This window comes from Glycine max, chromosome 11 (genome assembly GCF_000004515.6).
Source record: "Glycine max cultivar Williams 82 chromosome 11, Glycine_max_v4.0, whole genome shotgun sequence".
Taxonomy (NCBI): domain Eukaryota; kingdom Viridiplantae; phylum Streptophyta; class Magnoliopsida; order Fabales; family Fabaceae; genus Glycine; species Glycine max.
In genome coordinates this window covers 7,388,521-7,409,939 of record NC_038247.2, presented here as the reverse complement: position 1 = coordinate 7,409,939, position 21,419 = coordinate 7,388,521, and the positions used below count along the sequence as shown (strand labels likewise).

Sequence of the window (21,419 nt, the reverse complement as noted above, 5' to 3'; positions counted from 1 at the left end):
AATCAGTACTTCCTCTCATCTTAAGTATATAAAAAAACATTTTGTCTTAAATATTTTTTAAAAACTATTGTTATCTTATTTAATGTTATTGTTTTTAAATATCTTTAATTCAAATTGAAGTGTTAGTTTCAGTATTTTTTATATTAAATTCTAATAAAAGATAAGTTAAGACAAAATAATTTTTAATTAAAATTGATACAATTATATATATATATATATATTATTTTTTTTTTAGACTAAAGAGAAAAATATATATATGTTGCTACCAGAATGTGAAAGGGTAAACAAGACACTTGAAAATTAAACGAGTCCCTTCTTTTAACTGGGTTGTTTGGTGCTCCCATAACATGGATCAATGTAACGTAGCGTATGCAGTACGACACTGCGACAAAAAGAGGCAGCCATCTATTTCTAGTGCAAAATTTAAGACACCCCACAAATATGGTAACCTTTCTAGTTTGGTGTTCCCTTTCACCAGTCACTAGATTTTGCCCGTTTCAAATTGCGTGTAGAAGGGAGAGAAAATAAAATAATTGTAAATTTTCTACAACGCACTTTTTTTAATAAAAAAGTTAATAAAATCACAGGTATAAATATAATGTGGTATAATTGTTTAAATATTAAATATAAATATTTCTACAAGATCAAAATACTTATATCACATGATTAATATATTAATATTGACATAAAAATTATAAATTAATAATTCGTGCATCCTTGCATTAGATTGTGAATATCTGACCTTCTTTAATATTTAATGTTTTTAAATATTCTTATAAAGTAATAAATTAATGTAGTTGAATGATCTTATATTTTGAAAAATTATATTGTTTGTACAATAATATAATTTTTTATTTCTCACTGTGACGAGTGACGACGAAAGTTTCATGACACATTTTTTTTTGGAAAAAATTTATACATTATAAGAAAATAATCAATTTTTTATATTACGAGTGGAAGTCATGTTAGCAAACAAAATATTTTGTCTTTCCCATTTGGTGATAGATGAAGAGAATAATTTATTTTCCAAAAGAAAAGAACACATTCACACTTGAGAATCTCATTTATTAAATGTTATTTAATTATTGAAAAATGAATTGCTAGTAATGCTGAAAGGAGAAAAGGCAATAATAATATTGATTTTATTTTGTTTCCTGTTGTAGCATATAAAATGCTTCCATCTTCTTGTTGTTGGCAGTGAGAAGAAAAATGGGAGGAAGAATGCACACGAAATCAGACTCGGAGGTTACGAGCAACAGCATGGAGCAGTCGTCACCGTCGCGTTCCCCTCCGCGGCGGCCACTCTACTACGTGCAGAGCCCTTCGAACCACGACGTGGAGAAAATGTCGTACGGTTCAAGCCCCATGGGTTCCCCTCACCACCATTTCCACTACTACCTCTCTTCCCCCATCCACCACTCCCGCGAATCCTCCACCTCTCGCTTCTCCGCTTCCCTCAAAAACCCTCGCAGCAACTTCTCCTCCTCCTCCTCCTGGAAGAAGCTCCACCCACACCCCAACCCCGACGCCGGCCTCGACGACGACGACGACGACGACGACGGCGACGACGACCTCAACCACTTCCCCCGCAACCTCCGCCTCTACTTCTGCTTCTTCCTCCTCTTTCTTCTCTTTTTCACCCTCTTCTCTTTGATCCTATGGGGCACCAGCAAGAGCTACAAGCCTCGAATCATTGTCAAGGTAACCTCCCTCTCGAATCCCACATCGACTACACTAGTTACTCCATACAATTAAAATGGATTATATAAACAGAACATGCATTTACAGGTTAAAATGAGTTTCTAAGAGCCAAAACCTCCTTCATGCATTTTCCGAGTTCACTCGGTTTAATTACAATTTAATTTAATTATTTTTATTTATTATGCGTTGTGTGCATGCCTCACACATGGAATCGGTCCTTGGATTTGGAAAGGATGATGTAATCATTAATATATAAGAATTTACTATAGTGAAGTGGGGCCACTTTCTGATTTGATTCCTAGCTACTAGTATTGTTCTTCTTATGTTTCTTATAGGGGTCCTGTATTTGTTTTTATTTGGCTATAACATCCTAAACTAATGTAGTATTTTGTTGTGTTAAATGAATGAATGGGAGGACAGAGTATAGTGTTCGAGAACTTGAATGTTCAGTCAGGAAACGATGGAACTGGGGTACCCACTGATATGTTGTCGTTGAACTCAACGGTCAGAATTTTGTATAGAAACCCAGCCACTTTCTTCGGCGTTCATGTCACTTCTACCCCTCTTCACCTTAGCTATTACCAGCTTGCAATTGCCTCTGGCCAGGTACCTACCTACCTACCTTTCTGTTATTTTTAAATTGAGAAAAAGAAAAAAAAAAGGTACATTTATATATCGTGGCAAAGCTAAAATCTTATTATGGGTGGCAGTTTCAATTATTGAAAAAGTGTTACTAGTATTATAGTTTTGATTTGACTTTTTAATTGATGCATAAAGAAACTAGTATTGTAAAAGTCTCTATAGCTAGCTATTGGAGGGTTAGGAAAGAGAAGAAGGAAGGGGTGTTTGTTTCGCTACGTCCAAGGGTTTCCTGCACTGCATGAGTGTGTGGGTGGGGACAAATAATAAGCATTGATTCGTGTGTGGGAACAAGATTACTGAACAAGTCAGCGTGATTGGTCCTCTTTATTGGGCCTGGCCTAGGCCTTCCTAGTTGTGGGGGCCCACCAAGCAATCTTTAAATCAAATTTTGATGATTCTTTATTTCTGAATACGCAGAGAGACTTTATTGCTCATTGCAATGGCCAGGCACTCCCCGTACCCTCTCTCACGTGACTTTCACAGAAATTTCAGAATTTGAATTTAGATTAGAAATTAGAATTAGGGTAGCTATCAGCCCATTACTCGGTTCCCACAGACATTTCGGATATCCGTTGCACAGAACACGCTAGTTCTAGGTCACTGCTCTACCACATGTCATCGTCTTAATTGCTTCCTATAATACAAAATTTATATTTAAACTTTCAAAAGGCAAGTCAGCGCCTCACCCCGTGTCTTGCTTTTTTTGGATTGATGAAATGCAATTTTAATTTTAAAATGTTTCATTTTTGTGTGTACAATCACTGTAATAAAATTTAAACTTATAATTCCATATAAATTATTCAATTTTCTCATTGTTAAGTTGATTTTAGTAATATCTTTTTCTGTCAAAAAAGAGTTTATTTTACTAGTTTTTTTAACATGTTTTATTGTTTAGAATAGGTCTATTAAATTTAAGTTAGAATATAATGACCAATATTAGCCTAGTTGTGAGAGAATGGAACGTATTTATGGAGCTTTAAATTAAGAAAAAATAGATTATAATGGAGCTTTTTAACAAGTTTATTCCATTTTATTTTGTTGTTTTATTTCATACTCTATATTTACAATTAGATATTTAAACATAATCTATTAGTATTAAAAGTCACGGAATTAAAATTAATTTTTATTAAAAATATTATTAGTATACGTCAATCGCCATTTTCGTTGCATTTTCAACTTAATTTTTAATTCATTCACTTAATATAACAATGCCTTGAGCTTAGCAGCATATACGGCTATTCTTTGTCTCATTATTCTGTAGGTTAGTTTAATACTAATAACCTATTAAGTCTATAGCTTATTGCGATTTTTATTGCCCGCCACACTAACTTTTCCAACACATAGCCTTGCATGTGACACAACTATATAAATAATCACATTAATAATTTCTGTGCAAATTATTGCACGATTTTTTTTTTCTTGAGTATATCCTTATCTTACATAAACCATCATACAGTATTTTTTATTATTATCCAATAGTGTATCAAACTGTCTATCAATACAAAATGAACGGCGAAGTCTTAGGTGCAGATTAATTTAATATACTAATTAATATATAATATATATCTTATATCATACCCTGCAAGCTACGAGTTATTTCTATAGCACATTCCATGTTAGTATCATAGTATGTATTATTTCTACAACGCAATGTCTAGTGCATTCCTTCTTGTTTTCATAGTCTTGAAAAGTGAAACATGACATGGCTGTATGCGCGGGTCTTATCCTAGTAGCTGTGTTGTTAGACACTTTGAGACAAAGACATTCTGCTTCTGCATAGTGAGACACTTAGACACACTATAACAGGGCGTACACTCTGCATTTGCATATTGTTGATGCAACTAATTTGACTAATTTCTCATTGTCTATTGTAAATTGGCTACCAGATGCAGAAGTTCTATCAATCGAGGAAGAGTCAGCGGAAGTTGGCGGTAGTGGTGCTAGGACACCAGATTCCTCTCTATGGAGGAGTGTCAGTTCTTGGAAATACTAAAGAGCACTTGGAGAACGTTGCATTGCCACTAAAACTGACATTTGTAGTGAGATCAAGGGCTTTCATCTTGGGAAGATTAGTTAAGTCTAAATTCTATCGAAGAATCACATGTTCTGTCACTTTGCATGGCAACAAACTTGGAAAACATCTTAATTTGACGGATTCATGTGTCTACAAGTGATATATATTATTCCCTCAATCCTTAAAATGGTTCGGACATGCTATCACTTTATCACTTGTGAAGATAGCTGGTACATTTTTGGCTCGTTTTTCTTAGTTTTTTATTGCCCATCATCTAGCAGAACGAACTTGTCCTTTTGTCTCCGTAAATATCTGAACGCCAATTTTAATGTAATATGTGTTCATTTTGATTCCTTTTATCTTGCTGGTCCTGCTCATACGCAATTCTAGCTGCTATGACCACGTACTGCCAATTTCATCCAGCCTAGTATCTCGTACAGTTCTGTTTAAATCTAAGCCCATCAAATAATGGGTGGCCATACGGGATATATGTTACATGGTTTGCCATTTAAAATAAGCAAACAGGATAAAAGAAAAAAAAAAGGAATTGCGTTCACTAGAGTAATGATTTTATTTTGCATATGATAGCTCATAATGCATAACAAGTTTTGTATTTTCTTTGGCTTGTAAATTGTAGTTTGTTTTACTGCCAGCTGATATAGAATCCATGTTTGTCTTGCACGGTGCTTCTCCTTTTAGATACTAGTGAGAGTACTTAAAGTATTGAAATCAAATGATTTTCGGTTAGTGCACATGTGAAGAATGTTTGAAAAATAATTTTTGTATGTCTGAGATTCTTAATTTCTTAGATTCTGTATCTAATAAAAGTTCCTCTTAAAGTTCCTAATTTGAGGTGAATTGGATACAACAAAGCAAAAGTGTTTTAGAAACCATATATTCATTGCAAATAAAAAGAAAAGAAGTGGCTTTGATTGACAATGAAAAAATTATACTACATATTTATTAAACAATTTTTAAGGCTCCTGATCAATCTTTTAAACTTTGACATCGTGTTCTTAAAATCAATGAGGATTTTGGGCTACTCCCTTCGTGTGTGGCGGTATACACCACACAAACTTTCAAGTTGCTTCATCCAATTTCTTTATTTTCTCATCTCAAACATGTTTCCAGCAAGGTGAGCCAAAAATTTTGAAGTGACTCACCCTTGACTTCTTTCGTGTCTATACTTCTTCTTGTGTGATCTCTTCTAGCTTCTTTGTAGGTGATTTATTGAGTATATAGGCAACTGTGGTGACTGCTTCTCCCCAAAGTTCCTTTGGCAGCCCCTTCAATTTTAGCATGCTCCTCGCCATGTTCAACAAAGTTTTGTTCCTTCTCTCAGTCAAACCATTGTGCTGACTAGTATAAGGTGTTGTAACTTCATATACTATGCTTTTGCTTTCACAAAAGTCTTCGAATTCCTTAGAGGTGTATTCTTCTCCCCTATTTTTCCTCAAGATCTTCAAGGTTGCTCCACTTTGCTTTTCTGCATATGCCTTAAATTTTTGAAAAATAGCAAACACCTCACTCTTCCTTTTGATTGGATAAACCTACAACTTTCTTGTGAACTCATCTACAAAGATTAAAAAATATAAATTTCCACCATATGTACAAGGTTCAATTGGACCATATACATCATAACAAACTACTTCCAGTGGTTCTTTAGCTCTAGGAGGCAAAAACACATTGAAGGAATTCCTATGTTATTTTCCTGCAACACAACCTTCACATGCTTCTGCTGGTGCTTTGATTTAAGGCATATCACTGATCATGTGTTTAGCAACTAATCTACTTAAACCTTGGAAGCTTAGATGTCCATACCTGAAATGCCAAAGCCAATTGACATCATTTCCTTCAGCAGTCATGCAGTGAACATCTGCTACATTAAAATTTACCTTGAATGTTCAATTACTGGACATCTTGGCTTTCAAGATAAACCTTTGTTTTTGATCATATACTTTCAACATCAAGTCCTCCATCCTCATCTTATATCCCTTCTCAAGAAGCTATCCTAGACTCAGCAGATTACTATCCATTGTTAGACAATACATCACATTTTCAATTACACCTTCACAACTGATTAAAAAACTATCAACAAACCTCACTTTGCTGCCTTGTGAAGTATCAAGATTCATCAGCCAATGCTTGTTTCCAGTCATGTGGTTAGAGCAACCCATGTCCAAATACCAAACTTCTCATCTTCCTTTGTCAGATTTCTCAGTCACCAGTAGCAAAACCTGCTCAAAGTCACTATCAGCTCCTTTTGCCAAATTTGCCTTATCACCAGCTTTGTTCCTCCCTTCTTTCTGTTTGTGAGTACATTCTAAGGTGAAGTGTCAATACTTAATACAATTGAAACACTTTACCTTTCTTTTATCAAATTTCTTTCCCTCCTTCTTCCAATTCTTCACTCCATTCTTGTGTTGTCCTCAAGATTCTCCAGTTTCTGATTGAGTTTCTTTAGAATTCTTGCTATAAGTTTTGTGACTTCCCCTTTTCCTTTATCAGTGCTCCACTTCCCTCTTCCTTTTTTGTGTCTTTATCATTCAGCCTTTGCTCGTGTGCCTCCAATGAACCTTGCAACTCCTTTATCTTTAAATCCTCAAGATTCTTGGATTCTTCTATGGCACACACAATGTAATCAAACCGAGGTGAGAGTGACCTCAAGATTTTCTCCACAACCATCTTATCATCAAGCTTCTCTCCACAACCCTTCATCAAATTGGTAATGCTGAGAATTCTTGTGAAATAATCAGCTACCTTCTCAGTTGACTCCATTTGAATCATCTTATACTGTCTCCTTAGAGTCTGCAATTTCACCTTTTTTAACTTTGCATCTCCTGAATATGCCTTTTGCAAGATGCACCATGCCTTCTTTGTTGTCTTTGCATGAGCAATCTTCTGGAAATTCGCCTTGTCCACACTTTGATGAATAAAAAATAGAGCCTTGCAATCATGTTTCTTGGCATCTTTGCATGTGGCTTTCTGCGGATCACTTGATTGCTTTTCAAGTTCTACAATTCCACATTCCACAACCTCAAGAACATCTTGAAATCCAAATACAACTTGCATCTGAATTCGCCATTCTCCCCAATTTGTTTCATCAAGAATTGGAAGATTGCTCATGAGATTTAAATTCAAGCCTGTCATGATCACGATCATGTTATGTTGATGAAGCTATTGCGAAATTGATGATTCTACCTCCACGAACTCACGAATCTTTTACAGCGAAAAACAATAATTCGAACCTGTGCTCTATGATACTAGATATTGAAATTTTAAGAATGGAGATGAAAGCATTTTTAAGAAGGAATAGTCAAACTTTCATATATCAAGTTCATTAGAAAATAGTTTTATATCAAAACATGCGAGATCACGAACCAAAACTATTAAAAGCTGACCAAAGCAACCTAACTCACTTGACTTTTGTGCCAAAACTTTAGTTAATAACGACTACTTTCTTTCTTTTCTATTTTTTTTATTATTTTTCTAAACTAGAATTATATAGATACATCAACATGAGACACTCTTATTCCAAAATGATTATTGTGAAATAGTTATTTCCAAATATGAAAATCTACATTATGGAATAACTAGTCTTGGATACCAAAAATTACATTAGAGAATACGGTGCATTTCCAAAATAGCTATTTCAGAATATATAGTTTTCTGTATTTCAAAATAGCAATTAGGTGACCATATCCTATTTCGGAATAGGCGGCAGAACCCCCACATGGTTTGGGCCACGAGGGAGTTCTCTAGCACCTGCAGGGCCTGGCTGCGGTTCAGCTTCTACAGGTCGCTGAAGACGGTGTGGGAATGGAGTGGAGGACGCGTGACTGTGCCTGGAGGAACTTCACGTATTTGTAGTTTTCTTCCAGAAGCGTCGCCTGGTCCATTTTCTTCTCCCACGGCATCAGCTTCAAGAGACACCGCATTTTCTCGCTCAACTGCGAGCCAAGTTACTCTGCGGGATCACCAGAGGACACTGCGACTCCACGGGCTGCCGCTTCTGCTCCGGCTAGCAAAGGGGAGGGAGGCGGTGGTGGTATTGAGGGAAGAAGTTGAAGGGCTCGGTATTGGGTGAAAGGGAAGGTGCACACTACAAGGAGTGTAGGATTCAAAACCCAACATTGCGGATTCAATTTTTTTTTTTTTTTTTTTATCAAAGTGGGCTTTAGTATCTTATGTAATCCAATTATCAAATACTACAAAAAGTACTCCGCCTTGTAATAGAAAAAAACAATTACCAAAGGCAATGGTTAAATGCACCTCTCTTATATATATATATATATATATATATATATATATATATATTAAAAATAACCTTTTTCGGAAAAAAAAATTCCAAAAAATATTAAAATTTAATACCTCTGGAAACTACTATCCGAAAGCAAAAATAGGAGTTGTATAAATATGTTAATGGAGACATTAATTAAACGTAATTGTCTTGAAATCCATCCTCTACACTGTCACGAAGCCATTCTCCTTGATGTTAGTCCTCCATTATGCACCCTTTTCCTGTCACACTTGTTTTGTCCTCAGCCTCTTTTGCATCATTGAATTCGCATTCAAGATGTAAATTTACACCTTCTATTTAAGTGCAATCACTCCTCGTCAAAGAGATGTAGTGGAAAAAAGTGATTGCACGGAAAGTAAGTGTACGAATATAAATGTTGACACAAAGTCAATCATATGATACAGATTTAGGATGGAATAACACATGTGACAACATTTTATTGTGGGTTTCAAATTCATCATGTAAAATATTATTAATAGATTTTTTTATTTGTAATTTATAACAATCAGGCATCCTATACACCACACTTGAACTAGATCTCTTGATTATTTACGAATAAATTTATATGTATTGCTAATAATATATTTGAGTTTTGCTTTGTCGTCATTCAAGTTAAATTATATTTTAAAATTGGCTGGGAAGATCATAATTATTTAATACTTTTATATTTGTGAGATAATATAATAAAGTGCGACTTAACAATTTTTCCCCTTCTATATCAATTTTGAAATTAAGCTGTATGTCTTAAAAGTAATGTTATTCTTACATAAGTTTTTTATAATACTTTAATTTTTTTTTTCTTCTCTATGTCACGTTTCAGTGTCTTTTTCCTCCTTTAATTGTAAAAAAATTGGTAATAAGATGGAGCTTCTAGAATTTTTCATGTCCTACTGGAGGCCCCCCTCCTCCATCTACCCCCCAAAAAAGAGAGAATACACGATAAAAGCAGACCAAAAGAAAAGAAGAAGCATATATAGAATAGCAAAAATATATAGCAACAAAGTGAGAAAAATTTCTCGCGGCCCCCTTGCAAGTATGCATGCGCGCGCATAGGCACCCAGGAAAAGTTGAAAAAGAAATTAAAGAACGACTGAGACAGTGGAAGATCAACGGAAAGACATCGAACACAAATATGTTTAACGTGTTGAGAAGAAAATGTAATAAACTCGAATGATAAGTATGTTTGGCGTACATAAAAGATAAAGAAAAATGATAAATATGATCAGTATTATAATATGAATATATGATAATAATTAAGAGAGATACAAAAATTCAAAACTTAACGTTTGTATTACTGGAGTATCATGTTCAAAAATGATTTTCTGTATATCACTAACAGTAGATTAAAATAAATTGTTGGCAATATACTAGTTGCTGTTGGATGGCATAATATTAATTGTTATGGTTTGAAGAAGTTAGCATCTAGGCCATTGAGAGCTAGAGTCCGTATAGCTGCAGCTACCAAAAGAGCACTGAGAAGCATCCCTACACAACCGAGTGCAACGTTGAAGCACCAAACAAAACCTCTTGGACGAGGCTTCTTGAGGGATAGCCACATGAAACAAGGGTATGCATATGTAATGGGCACAAGGGTCATGCTTCCGAGTAGTGCTGATAGGCGTGGAAGGAATGGGAACGTGACCGAAATAAAAAATGTCAACCCCCCAAAGAATAGTCTTATGCATGTTCTCACCAATCGTGGACATCTCTGATTCTTTATGCTCGTGTATCTTATCTCCAGGTTGTCAAAAACAGGCATCGCATATATTTGAAAGCTGGTTAAACAATGTATTATTACTAGAACATATATTGCACCCATAGAGAATTTTGTGATTTGCCTCTTGTGGAATTGTGGGAACGAAGTTAACAATCCCCCGTCATTTATCTGGAACATGCATATAAATTGATTAATCAATCAACCAAATAAAAAAAGTTGTTGGTAATCAGGGAATATTGATCAATTTATGGACTATTGTTTGAAATAATTGTGCTGGGAGTGCTTGCCTGGTTTCCATAGGCCCAAAATCCGGCAATTGCGAGGGGAAACATGCACATGGAAATGAGTACATATGATATGCTAACTCCTCTTCGCATTGGTCTTTTGGATGTTTGTTCGAAATTTGAAGGCAGCGTCCCCTGCAAAACCAACATCCCAAACACTGCTCTTTAGCTTAGGCTATGCCATGTACATATATTGTTTCATGAAATGAAGGCATTCATAGTCGAGAAATACTGACAATACATTATCTAACATATTTTTTTTTTATTAATTAAAATTTATAGAAAACACAAAAAAATAAAATTGGAAATCTTATTAGTTTCACTTGCAATTTCATAGTTTCTAATAAATTTTAGTGAAATAATAATAATAATAATAACTGTACTATAAGAAATAAGAAATGTACGTACCGGAGAATATATTCCCGACACTTAAAATGCACAATTGCAACACGCTCTATATATTGACATATCGCATAGTATCAAACTAGTACTATATTTATAAGAACCTTGTTCATGCAATGTGTATACTATACACTAGTGTATGCAAACTTGAAATACTTGCCTGTATTTCGGGCAAAACATTGTGTCCTCTGAAGGCTAGCACAATGATTCCAATGGCATTGAGAACGTCATTGATCTTAGCCACTGGTGTGTGTTCTTGGGACTGCAGGGATGAGCTATAGGATACGTTGTTGGGCCTACCATTCTTAACAGAGAGAACCCAAAAGAGGGTGCAATAAGTAACGGAGGTAACGGCGCCGACGAGAGAAACCATGGCCATTGAGTTGAGGTTGGGCAACTGTGCAATGAGAATGGCGACACAGGTAAACACCAAGAACCACTCAGCCCCGCTAAGCGCGTGGGCATTACATGTTATTTGCTCATGAACATGATCATCGTTGTCGCAAAGCGTCTTCAGTAATTGTTTCAGGGTCCCACCACCGGTGATGATTATCATGACGCAAGTGCCTCCTGAAAGGTACATTACCGGGAATAATGCTGCCACCTTCCCTAACTTTTTACCTAATCATGCATTCATACCTAACAATGTTAGGGTCCCTTTGATAACAAACCAAAAAGTAGTTGCATAAAAATAAATAAAAGAAAAAGAAAATTAGTGATATATAATTTAAAAAAATAAATGTCTAATCCCATAATTTTTTCTAATTTTCCAACTTTATTTTGACTCCACCACACAACACGCGTTAGTAGAATTCCTTAGCAACCAATGAAAATTAAGTGCTAGCTTTAATTCATTTTTTTACTGACCCGTTCACGACACAAAATTAAATTCCACGTTTCTTTAAATAAACATTTGTTATCTTTTCTTAATGTTGAAAAGCTTTCCTTAGCCTTGGGTAATAAATAATATTATAATTAGTACTACAACTAACCAATGTTGACATTTTATATTTAAAAAAATTACGCTATCTGTGGAAAAAAACGAACTGATGATGGGATATTGATCCAATCGTAGTAGAGCCTTATCTAAAGTGTGTATGCACCTAAGAAAAGATAATGCAGTGGCATAGCGTAATTTAACTGTGGCTGTTGATGAAGAATGGAGAAAAAAAATACTAGTAAAAAGTAGACAGCACTTTCTAAACAAACAAAAAAGGAATCAAGAATATAATAATTAAATGTGTGTGAACTTGGCGGAAATGAACTTGAGTTAATTGGTTTAATTTGTGCTTACCGAAGGCAGCCATGGCAAGGAAGAGGTATCTGCTGTGACGAATTCCGGGGACGGATTCGTGAAGCTGAACAAGAAGAAATATGGCATAGAGTTGCCAAACAAATGCTAGTGACAAACATACTGTACCCCATGCCCTGCAAATCATTGATATTATTCAGTACTACATATAATCAGTGGTGATCTACATGAAGGATAATGAGAGCAATTCCCTTCATAAAATAAAATTTTTTACTTGTATATATTAAATAAATATTTTTTCCCATAAAAAAATAGATGTTATCTTCACATGATAACTTTTTATAATAAAATGTATATAAATAATTATAAAAGATAAAAAAAATAATATTAGTTTTATATATCTTATCTTTTTAAATTTTACTGTTTTTTTTATTTTTTATAATCATTTTAAATAAAACTCACATAATTGTTTTTTGAAAAAATATTAAACTATTTTTTATTCCCACTGAAAAAAAGTTTATAAATTCTTCACTGCAATGATGTAAGCCATACGTAGGGTCAGCCTTATTTGCATTTATTTGTTTTTATATACTTGGCATAATTTGCATGTATGCAAGTCATCATTGATAATTATTTATCTATCTGATAGTGAAAGTTAGACAAGTAGAGCTTTGAAGAATATCTTGACTTTGGGTGCAGCCGGTGCATGGATGTGTTGTCTTCCTTGTATAAGAAATTTGGACTCTAAGATACCTACCTATAGAAGAATGACTATCAGAGCTCAAATTTCTAATTAAGACTTTATTGGACCTATTCTGCTTTGAATTTTCAACAAAATTAGTCTCCCAATGAAACTTATAATATACTAGAAGAAATTAATCTCCCAATGAAACATCCATCCTTACACATACGTGTACAACACTACAACAAGAGATCAATGGAATTAGAAGGGGAGGTTGATTGATTGTGTCCTGGGGCTGAAAATTAAAAGGGTATCATTATGTCTGCTGTAACGAATTTGATGTTTCTTATATATAAAATTTGCGTTCAGTTATATATATATATATATAAAACCTGATTTAAAATGTATTTTATAATAAAACCTTAAAATATAACAATTACATATATTTATAAATAATAATCATCACCAAAGCAGAATAAATAATCAAGTTGATCGAGAAAGGGTTTTTTTTTAATGGTACATAAAATCTTGTATTTTTAATTAAATAAATTTAAAAAATACTTAATTTAATTTATTGAATAAAATAAAATATGGTGGCAAGGTTGCCGTGGTGGGCTTACACATGATAGAGCAAGAAGGTACGTACCAACCAAGAGTGGCGAAGGCAACGGGAAGCATGAGAGCCTGGAATCCAATGTTGGAATTAAGAATATGAAAGGCTGCATAATAGGCATTTCCATTTCTTGATTCAGTGATTGGAAGCCAGGCATCTTTGGGATGCTGCTCCTGCTGATGGTGCTGAGAAGTGGGTGATGGATCAGATTCTGATGCAGAACAAGTGTGGCCATTGGGTATTATGAGTGGATCAATGTGTATCAACAGAGAAGAAAGTGGGGGTTTGAAGGTTGCATCCGAGTAATTCAATAGAGCTATTTCTGATCTGAAATATTGACCTTCATCAGCCACTTCTCCCATGTCTTCCCTAGCTTGTGAAAAACTAAATACTAATGAACGAAAGCAATTTCAGCTGCAAATCAGTTATTTGGTATATGTAGTTATGTATATATATATATACCTTAAAAGCACGTTCTAAAACACGCTTTATTGGAAGAAATTGAAGCTTCCTTTCTTTCTTTCCAATGTACCAAAAGAGAGAAAAAAAGAAAAAATGATGAAACTGCTTACTACTTTACGTCTTAGCTTTGAAGATGAACGAAAAGAAACTGCTAACTCTTTTATATACACCAAACATAAACATGGATTTTTAGTCCCAACGCGTGGACTCCACTCTAAGAATGACATCACCTTGCTGATCTCATCATCTGACATGACAATTGGACGTAGTAAATTAATTATTTTATTAAAGAGTTTAATTGTAGAAAACACTGAAATTTAAGTATTATTTATCTATTTTGTTTTTCATAAAATATTTCTTCCCTATGGTATTTATTGTGAAAATACTGACACTTTATCACTCTTTTAAGACAAATATACTATTTTTTAATAAATATTTTTTTTTATAATCTTCATTGTAGAAATAATTATATTTTGGCCTTTTTTAAACAAAATATTTTAGTGGTATTTTCTTTTATAATATATTTTAAAGATTATAAATATTTATATTTGTAATCAAATAAATTTATTATTTTCTTTTATATATATATATATATATATATATATATATATATATATATATATTGATGTGATAATAATTGATTTGAGGAATTAAATAATATTACTATTTAATCTTAAGCTTTATCTATAAGATAAGTTTACAAATAATACATAAAACTATTTAATAACTTGTATCTTGACATTATTTGTCTTTAATCTACTTTTATCTTTAAATGTATAAGTCTATCTTTAAATTAATTTATGACTCTAAGCATCATTATATAAACTTTAAAAACACACATTAAATATTAAGGTGTACCATACATTTATCCAAATTTACTTTAATAAATTTTTGTAGCATCATTAATTGGATTTTTTTTATAAAAATGTAATTAATTAAGTTTTTAGTATAAATTTATCTAAATTATATATGGTCCTCCCTAACTTTTCCTCCTAGGTTCACCCCTGATGACAATCCAGATTTTTTTTCTTTTTCGAGATTGACGGAAAATGAAACGCCAAACTCATAATATATGTCATCGTAAAATGTAACTAAAACAATAACATAATTTGCCGATAATCTTATTTTTTAAATAATAATTAAGGTTCTATATGTACATGAAAAAATATTTATTAAAAGATATTAATTCTATAGATAGATCTTAAGAGATATAATACTTTAGTTCACCCAATATCAATGTAAAAAAAGATTTATAATGTTAAATTATTTTATAAATCTATTTTTACATTGATATTTCTTTAAAATTAAATCCCGCATACGTTGTCGGTAGTTATGTATTAGCCTTTTGTTTCATTAAAAGTCATGAAAATAAATAATAAATTAAGGCTTGTTCTTTGTAAAGATTAAACAGTTGTTTTTCAAAAGTTTTGTCAAATTTGAATTGAATGTTTTGACAATTTAGTGTCAGTTAAATTAAAAATCTTGGATAGGTAGAATAATTTATATTTTTATTTTTAAATTGCAGAAAAAGATAGAAATGGATGTGAATGAAATGACTTGCATGTGTATGGTTCAATTTTCTTTTCCGAGAGAAGCTACCAAACAAGTTCAGAGAGTTGAATTCCATCGCGGCTGGCTGCAACGGTTAAAGAAAAAAGAAAGGTCGAAAGAAAACGACATCTTTTTTCCTCGACTTATGAGAATCTTGGTCTGTTGGTGTTGGTCAATATTCCTTTCTCCATTCTGCCATTTACCTTGTAAAACTAGAGTGACTGAAGCAGCTTCTGGTTACACATAAGGGTGTGTTTCATACAAAGAAAATAAATAATATATTAAGAAAATTTTGTATTCTGTATTTTTATTTTCTCCTCTAAACTAAATACACCTTGAGTTAAGTGTAATAAATATGCTTTTTTTTTCCACGCAAAACACCAACATTATTAAAATTATGTCTGATAAAAGTAATTAATAATTAAATACTACTATAAAAATTCATTGAAAATTATTGATTTAATGTTATTTTATAAACAAATTAGTAATATAAATTTTATATATTTAATGAGATGACTATACTATCTATTGAAAATGACAAAGTAAAATACATCTTGATACTGGAAAGATGAGTTATATGTTCCTAAATATAATAAATTCGGTATCAACAACTTGTTAAATGGTACGTGTAAAATTAGTTTCAATTTTTTAAAATAAAATTTTAAGTTTAAGTTTTATAAAATGAAAATACATAATACATGTTTGATTTACCATTACAAATAGACGTTGGTAGAAAGAACGATTTTTGTAAAAGCATTTACACTAATTCTTTCACATTCAATTTTTGTTAGATCATTGGATTTTGTCTCGAAATATAGGTGCATGACAAATTGAATGATAAACCAAACATATGTGTAGTTTAGTTGGTCGGTGGAATTAGATTTTGTTAATGAATATTAATGATTATTCAAAAAATTTGTAATGTTTATTTATTTTATCTAATTGAATCTAAAACCTAATATATTCATTTAAGATAAAAATAAAGAAATAAATATATACAAAATTAGGAATTAAATCAAAATTGTTTTTTTAAATATAAAGACTAAAATTATAAAAAAAAACTAAAATTACAAATTAAAATTAAAATAGACTTAAAATTATAATTGCCAACAATTACGGTCTCTACCTTGGAATCTTACGTTCAACCATGCACTTAGAGTAGCCAATCAATGTGCAGATTGGCTAGCAAAGCACGGTGCATCTAATAATGATTTATTTAAAGTTTTTCAGTTCTATCCCTCCTGTATGAAGCACTCTTTGTTCGCAGATGCTTCTGGGATTTCCTTCCTTAGGGAATAGTTTCCTTCTTCTTGTCTTTTATTTCCCACTCATAAAAAACAAATTATAATTGCCATTAATATATCACTAGATGCTACGTATACACAACTAATTGTAGTTATAAAACCATCTTTAACAGGAAATTGGCTAACTTTTGACACCCTACGAGGTGAGAAGTAAATGTCTACAGTTCCTTTTGCGGTTTGAAATTGAGCTATTGGAATAGTTTTGGTAAACACCTAAGCTAATTGGTGTTAGCTCGAAACATGAACCAGTTTGATAGCGTTGACAACAACTAATTCTCGAATGAAGTGATCAAGTTCTTGTCGAAAGCCTAGGATGAAGCATTTTGGGAGGGTAATGTATTTTTTTTTAGGGTATAGTATTTTAATTGCTGCTAATTAAAATGTTTAGTTTGAATGTTTAGTAAGAGGATATGAAGAATTCTCCAAATTTTGTATCTTTTGTTAAGATTAGGAATTTAAAATTCTCCCAAAATATATGAAATTTAAAAAATTTCTTACTCTCCATTTTTATTTAACCGAACATAAATTTATTGTCTTCAATCTTATCTTTTACCACTTTATTCCTTTCATTTTTTCAATGACTTAGTGACTGAATGGTGCGACGAAGATAACGACAGTCAAGGAAAAGCAAGTTTACACAATGGTTGACAAGGCTGAGTCATTAAAGCTTAAGTTCAACCGTTATGCCTCCACTCTATAAATGTTCCATTCACCACGTAGTCATCAACACTATAAAGAATTTTTGTTACATTGTTATCATTGTCAATGTCATCGATTTCTATAAAATCCTTGATCATGTCAACACCTCCATTGATAATTAAAAGTGGTCGTGAATGAATATGTTTCTTTAACATAAGATAATATAACTTGAAATTTGTTGAAGTTTTTGGAATTCAATTTTTGAGGTGAAATTTGTGCTATAATAATGGGATTGATGGTTGAGATGTGTGATAGAGACACAAAGCATGAGAAGAGAAAAGAAAATCACGAGAAATATTTGTTTTAAAATTTAATTATTTACAAAATTTTATAATCCAAATAAATTATTTTATAATTAATTGGAATTTATTTTTTCCATTAAATTTCTCTGCATTTAAAATTCTGTCATTTAGAAATTCTTCATCCTGGGTTAAAGAAACAAATAAAAATACTATCAAATTGAATTAATTGTCATTGCTTGATTACCTTTTGACAATGATAAGTTACGCTACTCGAGAAGAAATGTCTGAAAAATCTATATCTATATTCAACAAAAATACTTAAAATAAATTCTCTAACATATTCTTTTAAACACACTTTATCATATATCAAATATATAACTAATAAAATTAAAATTGAGATTGCAATGTTAATATTTATGTTTAAGTTTATATATAGGGAGATATTTTTATTTAAATTAAAAACATTTATAGCATAATGAAATTTATTTTTTATTGAGAATTTTCATTCACTAATTTAAAAATCTAGACGTTATTTATAGAAAATAAAAATTATATACATTATTTTTTTACAACAAGTATTTACATTAATTAGTTATCAACTGATTTTTACATCTCTTGTTTTAATGTTATTTGGTGTATAACTTAATAATAAATAAAAAATAATCGAGAAAAGAAACTCTCCCGAATATAGCCATTAAGTATTTTTAATAGATATTAATAATCAACAAATTAAGTTAATAAATACTGCGTTGTATGGAGAATGTCCGGGACCAAGTGGGTTGTGCGCGAATGTCGATCCCTGTCTAAAGGTGCTTATAAAATAATACCAACCACAATAATGGATGAAAAACTAATATGATAACAAATTTAAGATTTGAGAAAATCAATTTATTTTTTCAATTGGATTGAATAAGTTTAAGATTTTGTGTTGAAAATGAATCAAATTCAAAACTATGCAACAATTGTGTTCTAATAGGATAAATCCCTTTTATATGTGTATATATAAAATATGATTTCAATGAGAATACTGAGAGTATAAAAAAATTATTAAATTATAATTAAAAATAATAATAAAATATTTATTATTTTTAATCATAATTTAACGATTATTATTAATTATTCTGGTCTTCTTACAAGAATTATATATATATATATATACTAAAAAGTTGTAATAAATAAATAAAATTATATATACAATTATATTTTGAAATTATAATGAATAATTTAAATGAGATTTAAGATTTTTTAAATTATTGACAATTTCTTTTAAAAAAATTATTGGAATCTAATTTTAAGATGAAGATAAAAGATGAAAACCGCCATATCTCATAAGTACACTTCTGATTATTGTAAATACATGACTTTAATTTATGGATTTATTATTTATTAATTGTTTAGTTTAGATTAATTTAATTTTAGCTTTGAATCTATTTTTTAAATAGTTAAATATATTATTTTTAATTTTACGAAATAATTGTGTAAACTTTTTATAATGTTAAATATATTCCGCTTTTAATTTATACTTTTTTGATTGAATTAGTTTTACGTATTATTTTCTGTTTTAATGTTATATATTTAATATAAAAAAATATTGCCTACTTTTATTTTTTTATCCATTTTGCTTCCTTCGTTTATGCATTGTCACCGTTTCCCACTAACCACAATTGGAAAAGAGTGAGTGACCGCTTTCACCATGTCTCACTTTTTTTGAGTGCTAGACAGGAAAGGTTGATAAATTCTTATATGCTACAAAAATGTTATATTCATTGAACTCATCAAAATATAATATTCAATCCGGTACTTATTATAAGGTTTAATTAATTCATCAATTAAAAATAGTTAATTTTAAGAATATTGAATTTATTTTAAATTAATATATTTTTTAAAAACTATTAATGGGAATAAATCTAACAAACATTAATAGATTTTTTTATTACCACTTCATTCTAAAACTAAGACCGGCTTTAACTAAGAGAATCTTTCAAAAAAAGAAAATAATATTTTAGATTAAACTTTCTAATAAGTATTAAATTATACTTTTAATTTAGATCTTATAATAATAACAACAATTTTTTATATAAAAATATATTTTTTGGAAAAAAGTAAAAAATAAGTAATAAACAATAAAATATATTAAGAAACTAAATAATGTTCCATTCACCACGTAGTCATCAACACTATAAAGAATTTTTGTTACATTGTTATCATTGTCAATGTCATCGATTTCTATAAAATCCTTGATCATGTCAACACCTCCATTGATAATTAAAAGTGGTCGTGAATGAATATGTTTCTTTAACATAAGATAATATAACTTGAAATTTGTTGAAGTTTTTGGAATTCAATTTTTGAGGTGAAATTTGTGCTATAATAATGGGATTGATGGTTGAGATGTGTGATAGAGACACAAAGCATGAGAAGAGAAAAGAAAATCACGAGAAATATTTGTTTTAAAATTTAATTATTTACAAAATTTTATAATCCAAATAAATTATTTTATAATTAATTGGAATTTATTTTTTCCATTAAATTTCTCTGCATTTAAAATTCTGTCATTTAGAAATTCTTCATCCTGGGTTAAAGAAACAAATAAAATACTATCAAATTGAATTAATTGTCATTGCTTGATTACCTTTTGACAATGATAAGTTACGCTACTCGAGAAGAAATGTCTGAAAAATCTATATCTATATTCAACAAAAATACTTAAAATAAATTCTCTAACATATTCTTTTAAACACACTTTATCATATATCAAATATATAACTAATAAAATTAAAATTGAGATTGCAATGTTAATATTTATGTTTAAGTTTATATATAGGGAGATATTTTTATTTAAATTAAAACATTTATAGCATAATGAAATTTATTTTTTATTGAGAATTTTCATTCACTAATTTAAAAATCTAGACGTTATTTATAGAAAATAAAAATTATATACATTATTTTTTTACAACAAGTATTTACATTAATTAGTTATCAACTGATTTTTACATCTCTTGTTTTAATGTTATTTGGTGTATAACTTAATAATAAATAAAAATAATCGAGAAAAGAAACTCTCCGATAAGCCATAAGTATTTTATAGTAATCAACAAATTAAGTTAATAAATACTGCGTTGTATGGAGAATGTCCGGGACCAAGTGGGTTGTGCGCGAATGTCGATCCCTGTCTAAAGGTGCTTATAAAATAATACCAACCACAATAATGGATGAAAAACTAATATGATAACAAATTTAAGATTTGAGAAAATCAATTTATTTTTTCAATTGGATTGAATAAGTTTAAGATTTTGTGTTGAAAATGAATCAAATTCAAAACTATGCAACAATTGTGTTCTAATAGGATAAATCCCTTTTATATGTGTATATATAAAATATGATTTCAATGAGAATACTGAGAGTATAAAAAAATTATTAAATTATAATTAAAAATAATAATAAAATATTTATTATTTTTAATCATAATTTAACGATTATTATTAATTATTCTGGTCTTCTTACAAGAATTATATATATATATATATACTAAAAAGTTGTAATAATAAATA

The 21,419-nt window shown here is 30.7% G+C and overlaps 3 protein-coding genes across 3 annotated transcripts; 1 reads left to right on the top strand and 2 right to left on the bottom strand.

Moving 5' to 3' along the window:
- Positions 1–1,113: 1,113 nt before the first annotated feature.
- On the top strand, positions 1,114–4,711 carry LOC100817846 (uncharacterized). Its single transcript, XM_003537704.5, has 3 exons — positions 1,114–1,701; positions 2,122–2,307; positions 4,230–4,711. Exons 1-3 carry the CDS (start codon positions 1,210–1,212, stop codon positions 4,515–4,517), a joined length of 966 nt encoding a protein of 321 aa, XP_003537752.1. The 5' UTR covers positions 1,114–1,209; the 3' UTR covers positions 4,518–4,711.
- A 1,841-nt stretch (positions 4,712–6,552) lies between these two features.
- Positions 6,553–7,507, bottom strand: LOC102668377 (uncharacterized). The gene is made up of 2 exons (XM_006591486.1): positions 6,934–7,507; positions 6,553–6,680 (listed from the first exon to the last, which is right to left on the bottom strand). Exons 1-2 carry the CDS (start codon positions 7,505–7,507, stop codon positions 6,553–6,555), a joined length of 702 nt encoding a protein of 233 aa, XP_006591549.1.
- A 2,360-nt stretch (positions 7,508–9,867) lies between these two features.
- On the bottom strand, positions 9,868–14,204 carry LOC100817315 (lysine histidine transporter-like 8). The gene is made up of 5 exons (XM_006590719.3): positions 13,641–14,204; positions 12,355–12,488; positions 11,221–11,681; positions 10,662–10,793; positions 9,868–10,542 (listed from the first exon to the last, which is right to left on the bottom strand). The coding sequence occupies exons 1-5, from the start codon at positions 13,967–13,969 to the stop codon at positions 10,057–10,059; spliced, it is 1,542 nt and encodes a 513-aa protein (XP_006590782.2). The 5' UTR covers positions 13,970–14,204; the 3' UTR covers positions 9,868–10,056.
- Positions 14,205–21,419: the final 7,215 nt, after the last annotated feature.

Coding starts and splice junctions, on each gene's coding strand:
- LOC100817846 (XM_003537704.5), top strand. CDS start 1,210: ATGGGAGGAAGAATGCACACGAAATCAGACTCGGAGGTTACGAGCAAC. Junction 1,702..2,121: donor AGCCTCGAATCATTGTCAAG/GTAACCTCCCTC, acceptor ATGGGAGGACAG/AGTATAGTGTTCGAGAACTT. Junction 2,308..4,229: donor TTGCAATTGCCTCTGGCCAG/GTACCTACCTAC, acceptor ATTGGCTACCAG/ATGCAGAAGTTCTATCAATC.
- LOC102668377 (XM_006591486.1), bottom strand. CDS start 7,507: ATGACAGGCTTGAATTTAAATCTCATGAGCAATCTTCCAATTCTTGAT. Junction 6,681..6,933: donor AAAGATAAAGGAGTTGCAAG/GTTCATTGGAGG, acceptor ACTTCACCTTAG/AATGTACTCACAAACAGAAA.
- LOC100817315 (XM_006590719.3), bottom strand. CDS start 13,969: ATGGGAGAAGTGGCTGATGAAGGTCAATATTTCAGATCAGAAATAGCT. Junction 11,682..12,354: donor CCTTGCCATGGCTGCCTTCG/GTAAGCACAAAT, acceptor ATGCATGATTAG/GTAAAAAGTTAGGGAAGGTG. Junction 10,543..10,661: donor TTTGGGCCTATGGAAACCAG/GCAAGCACTCCC, acceptor TGCATGTTCCAG/ATAAATGACGGGGGATTGTT.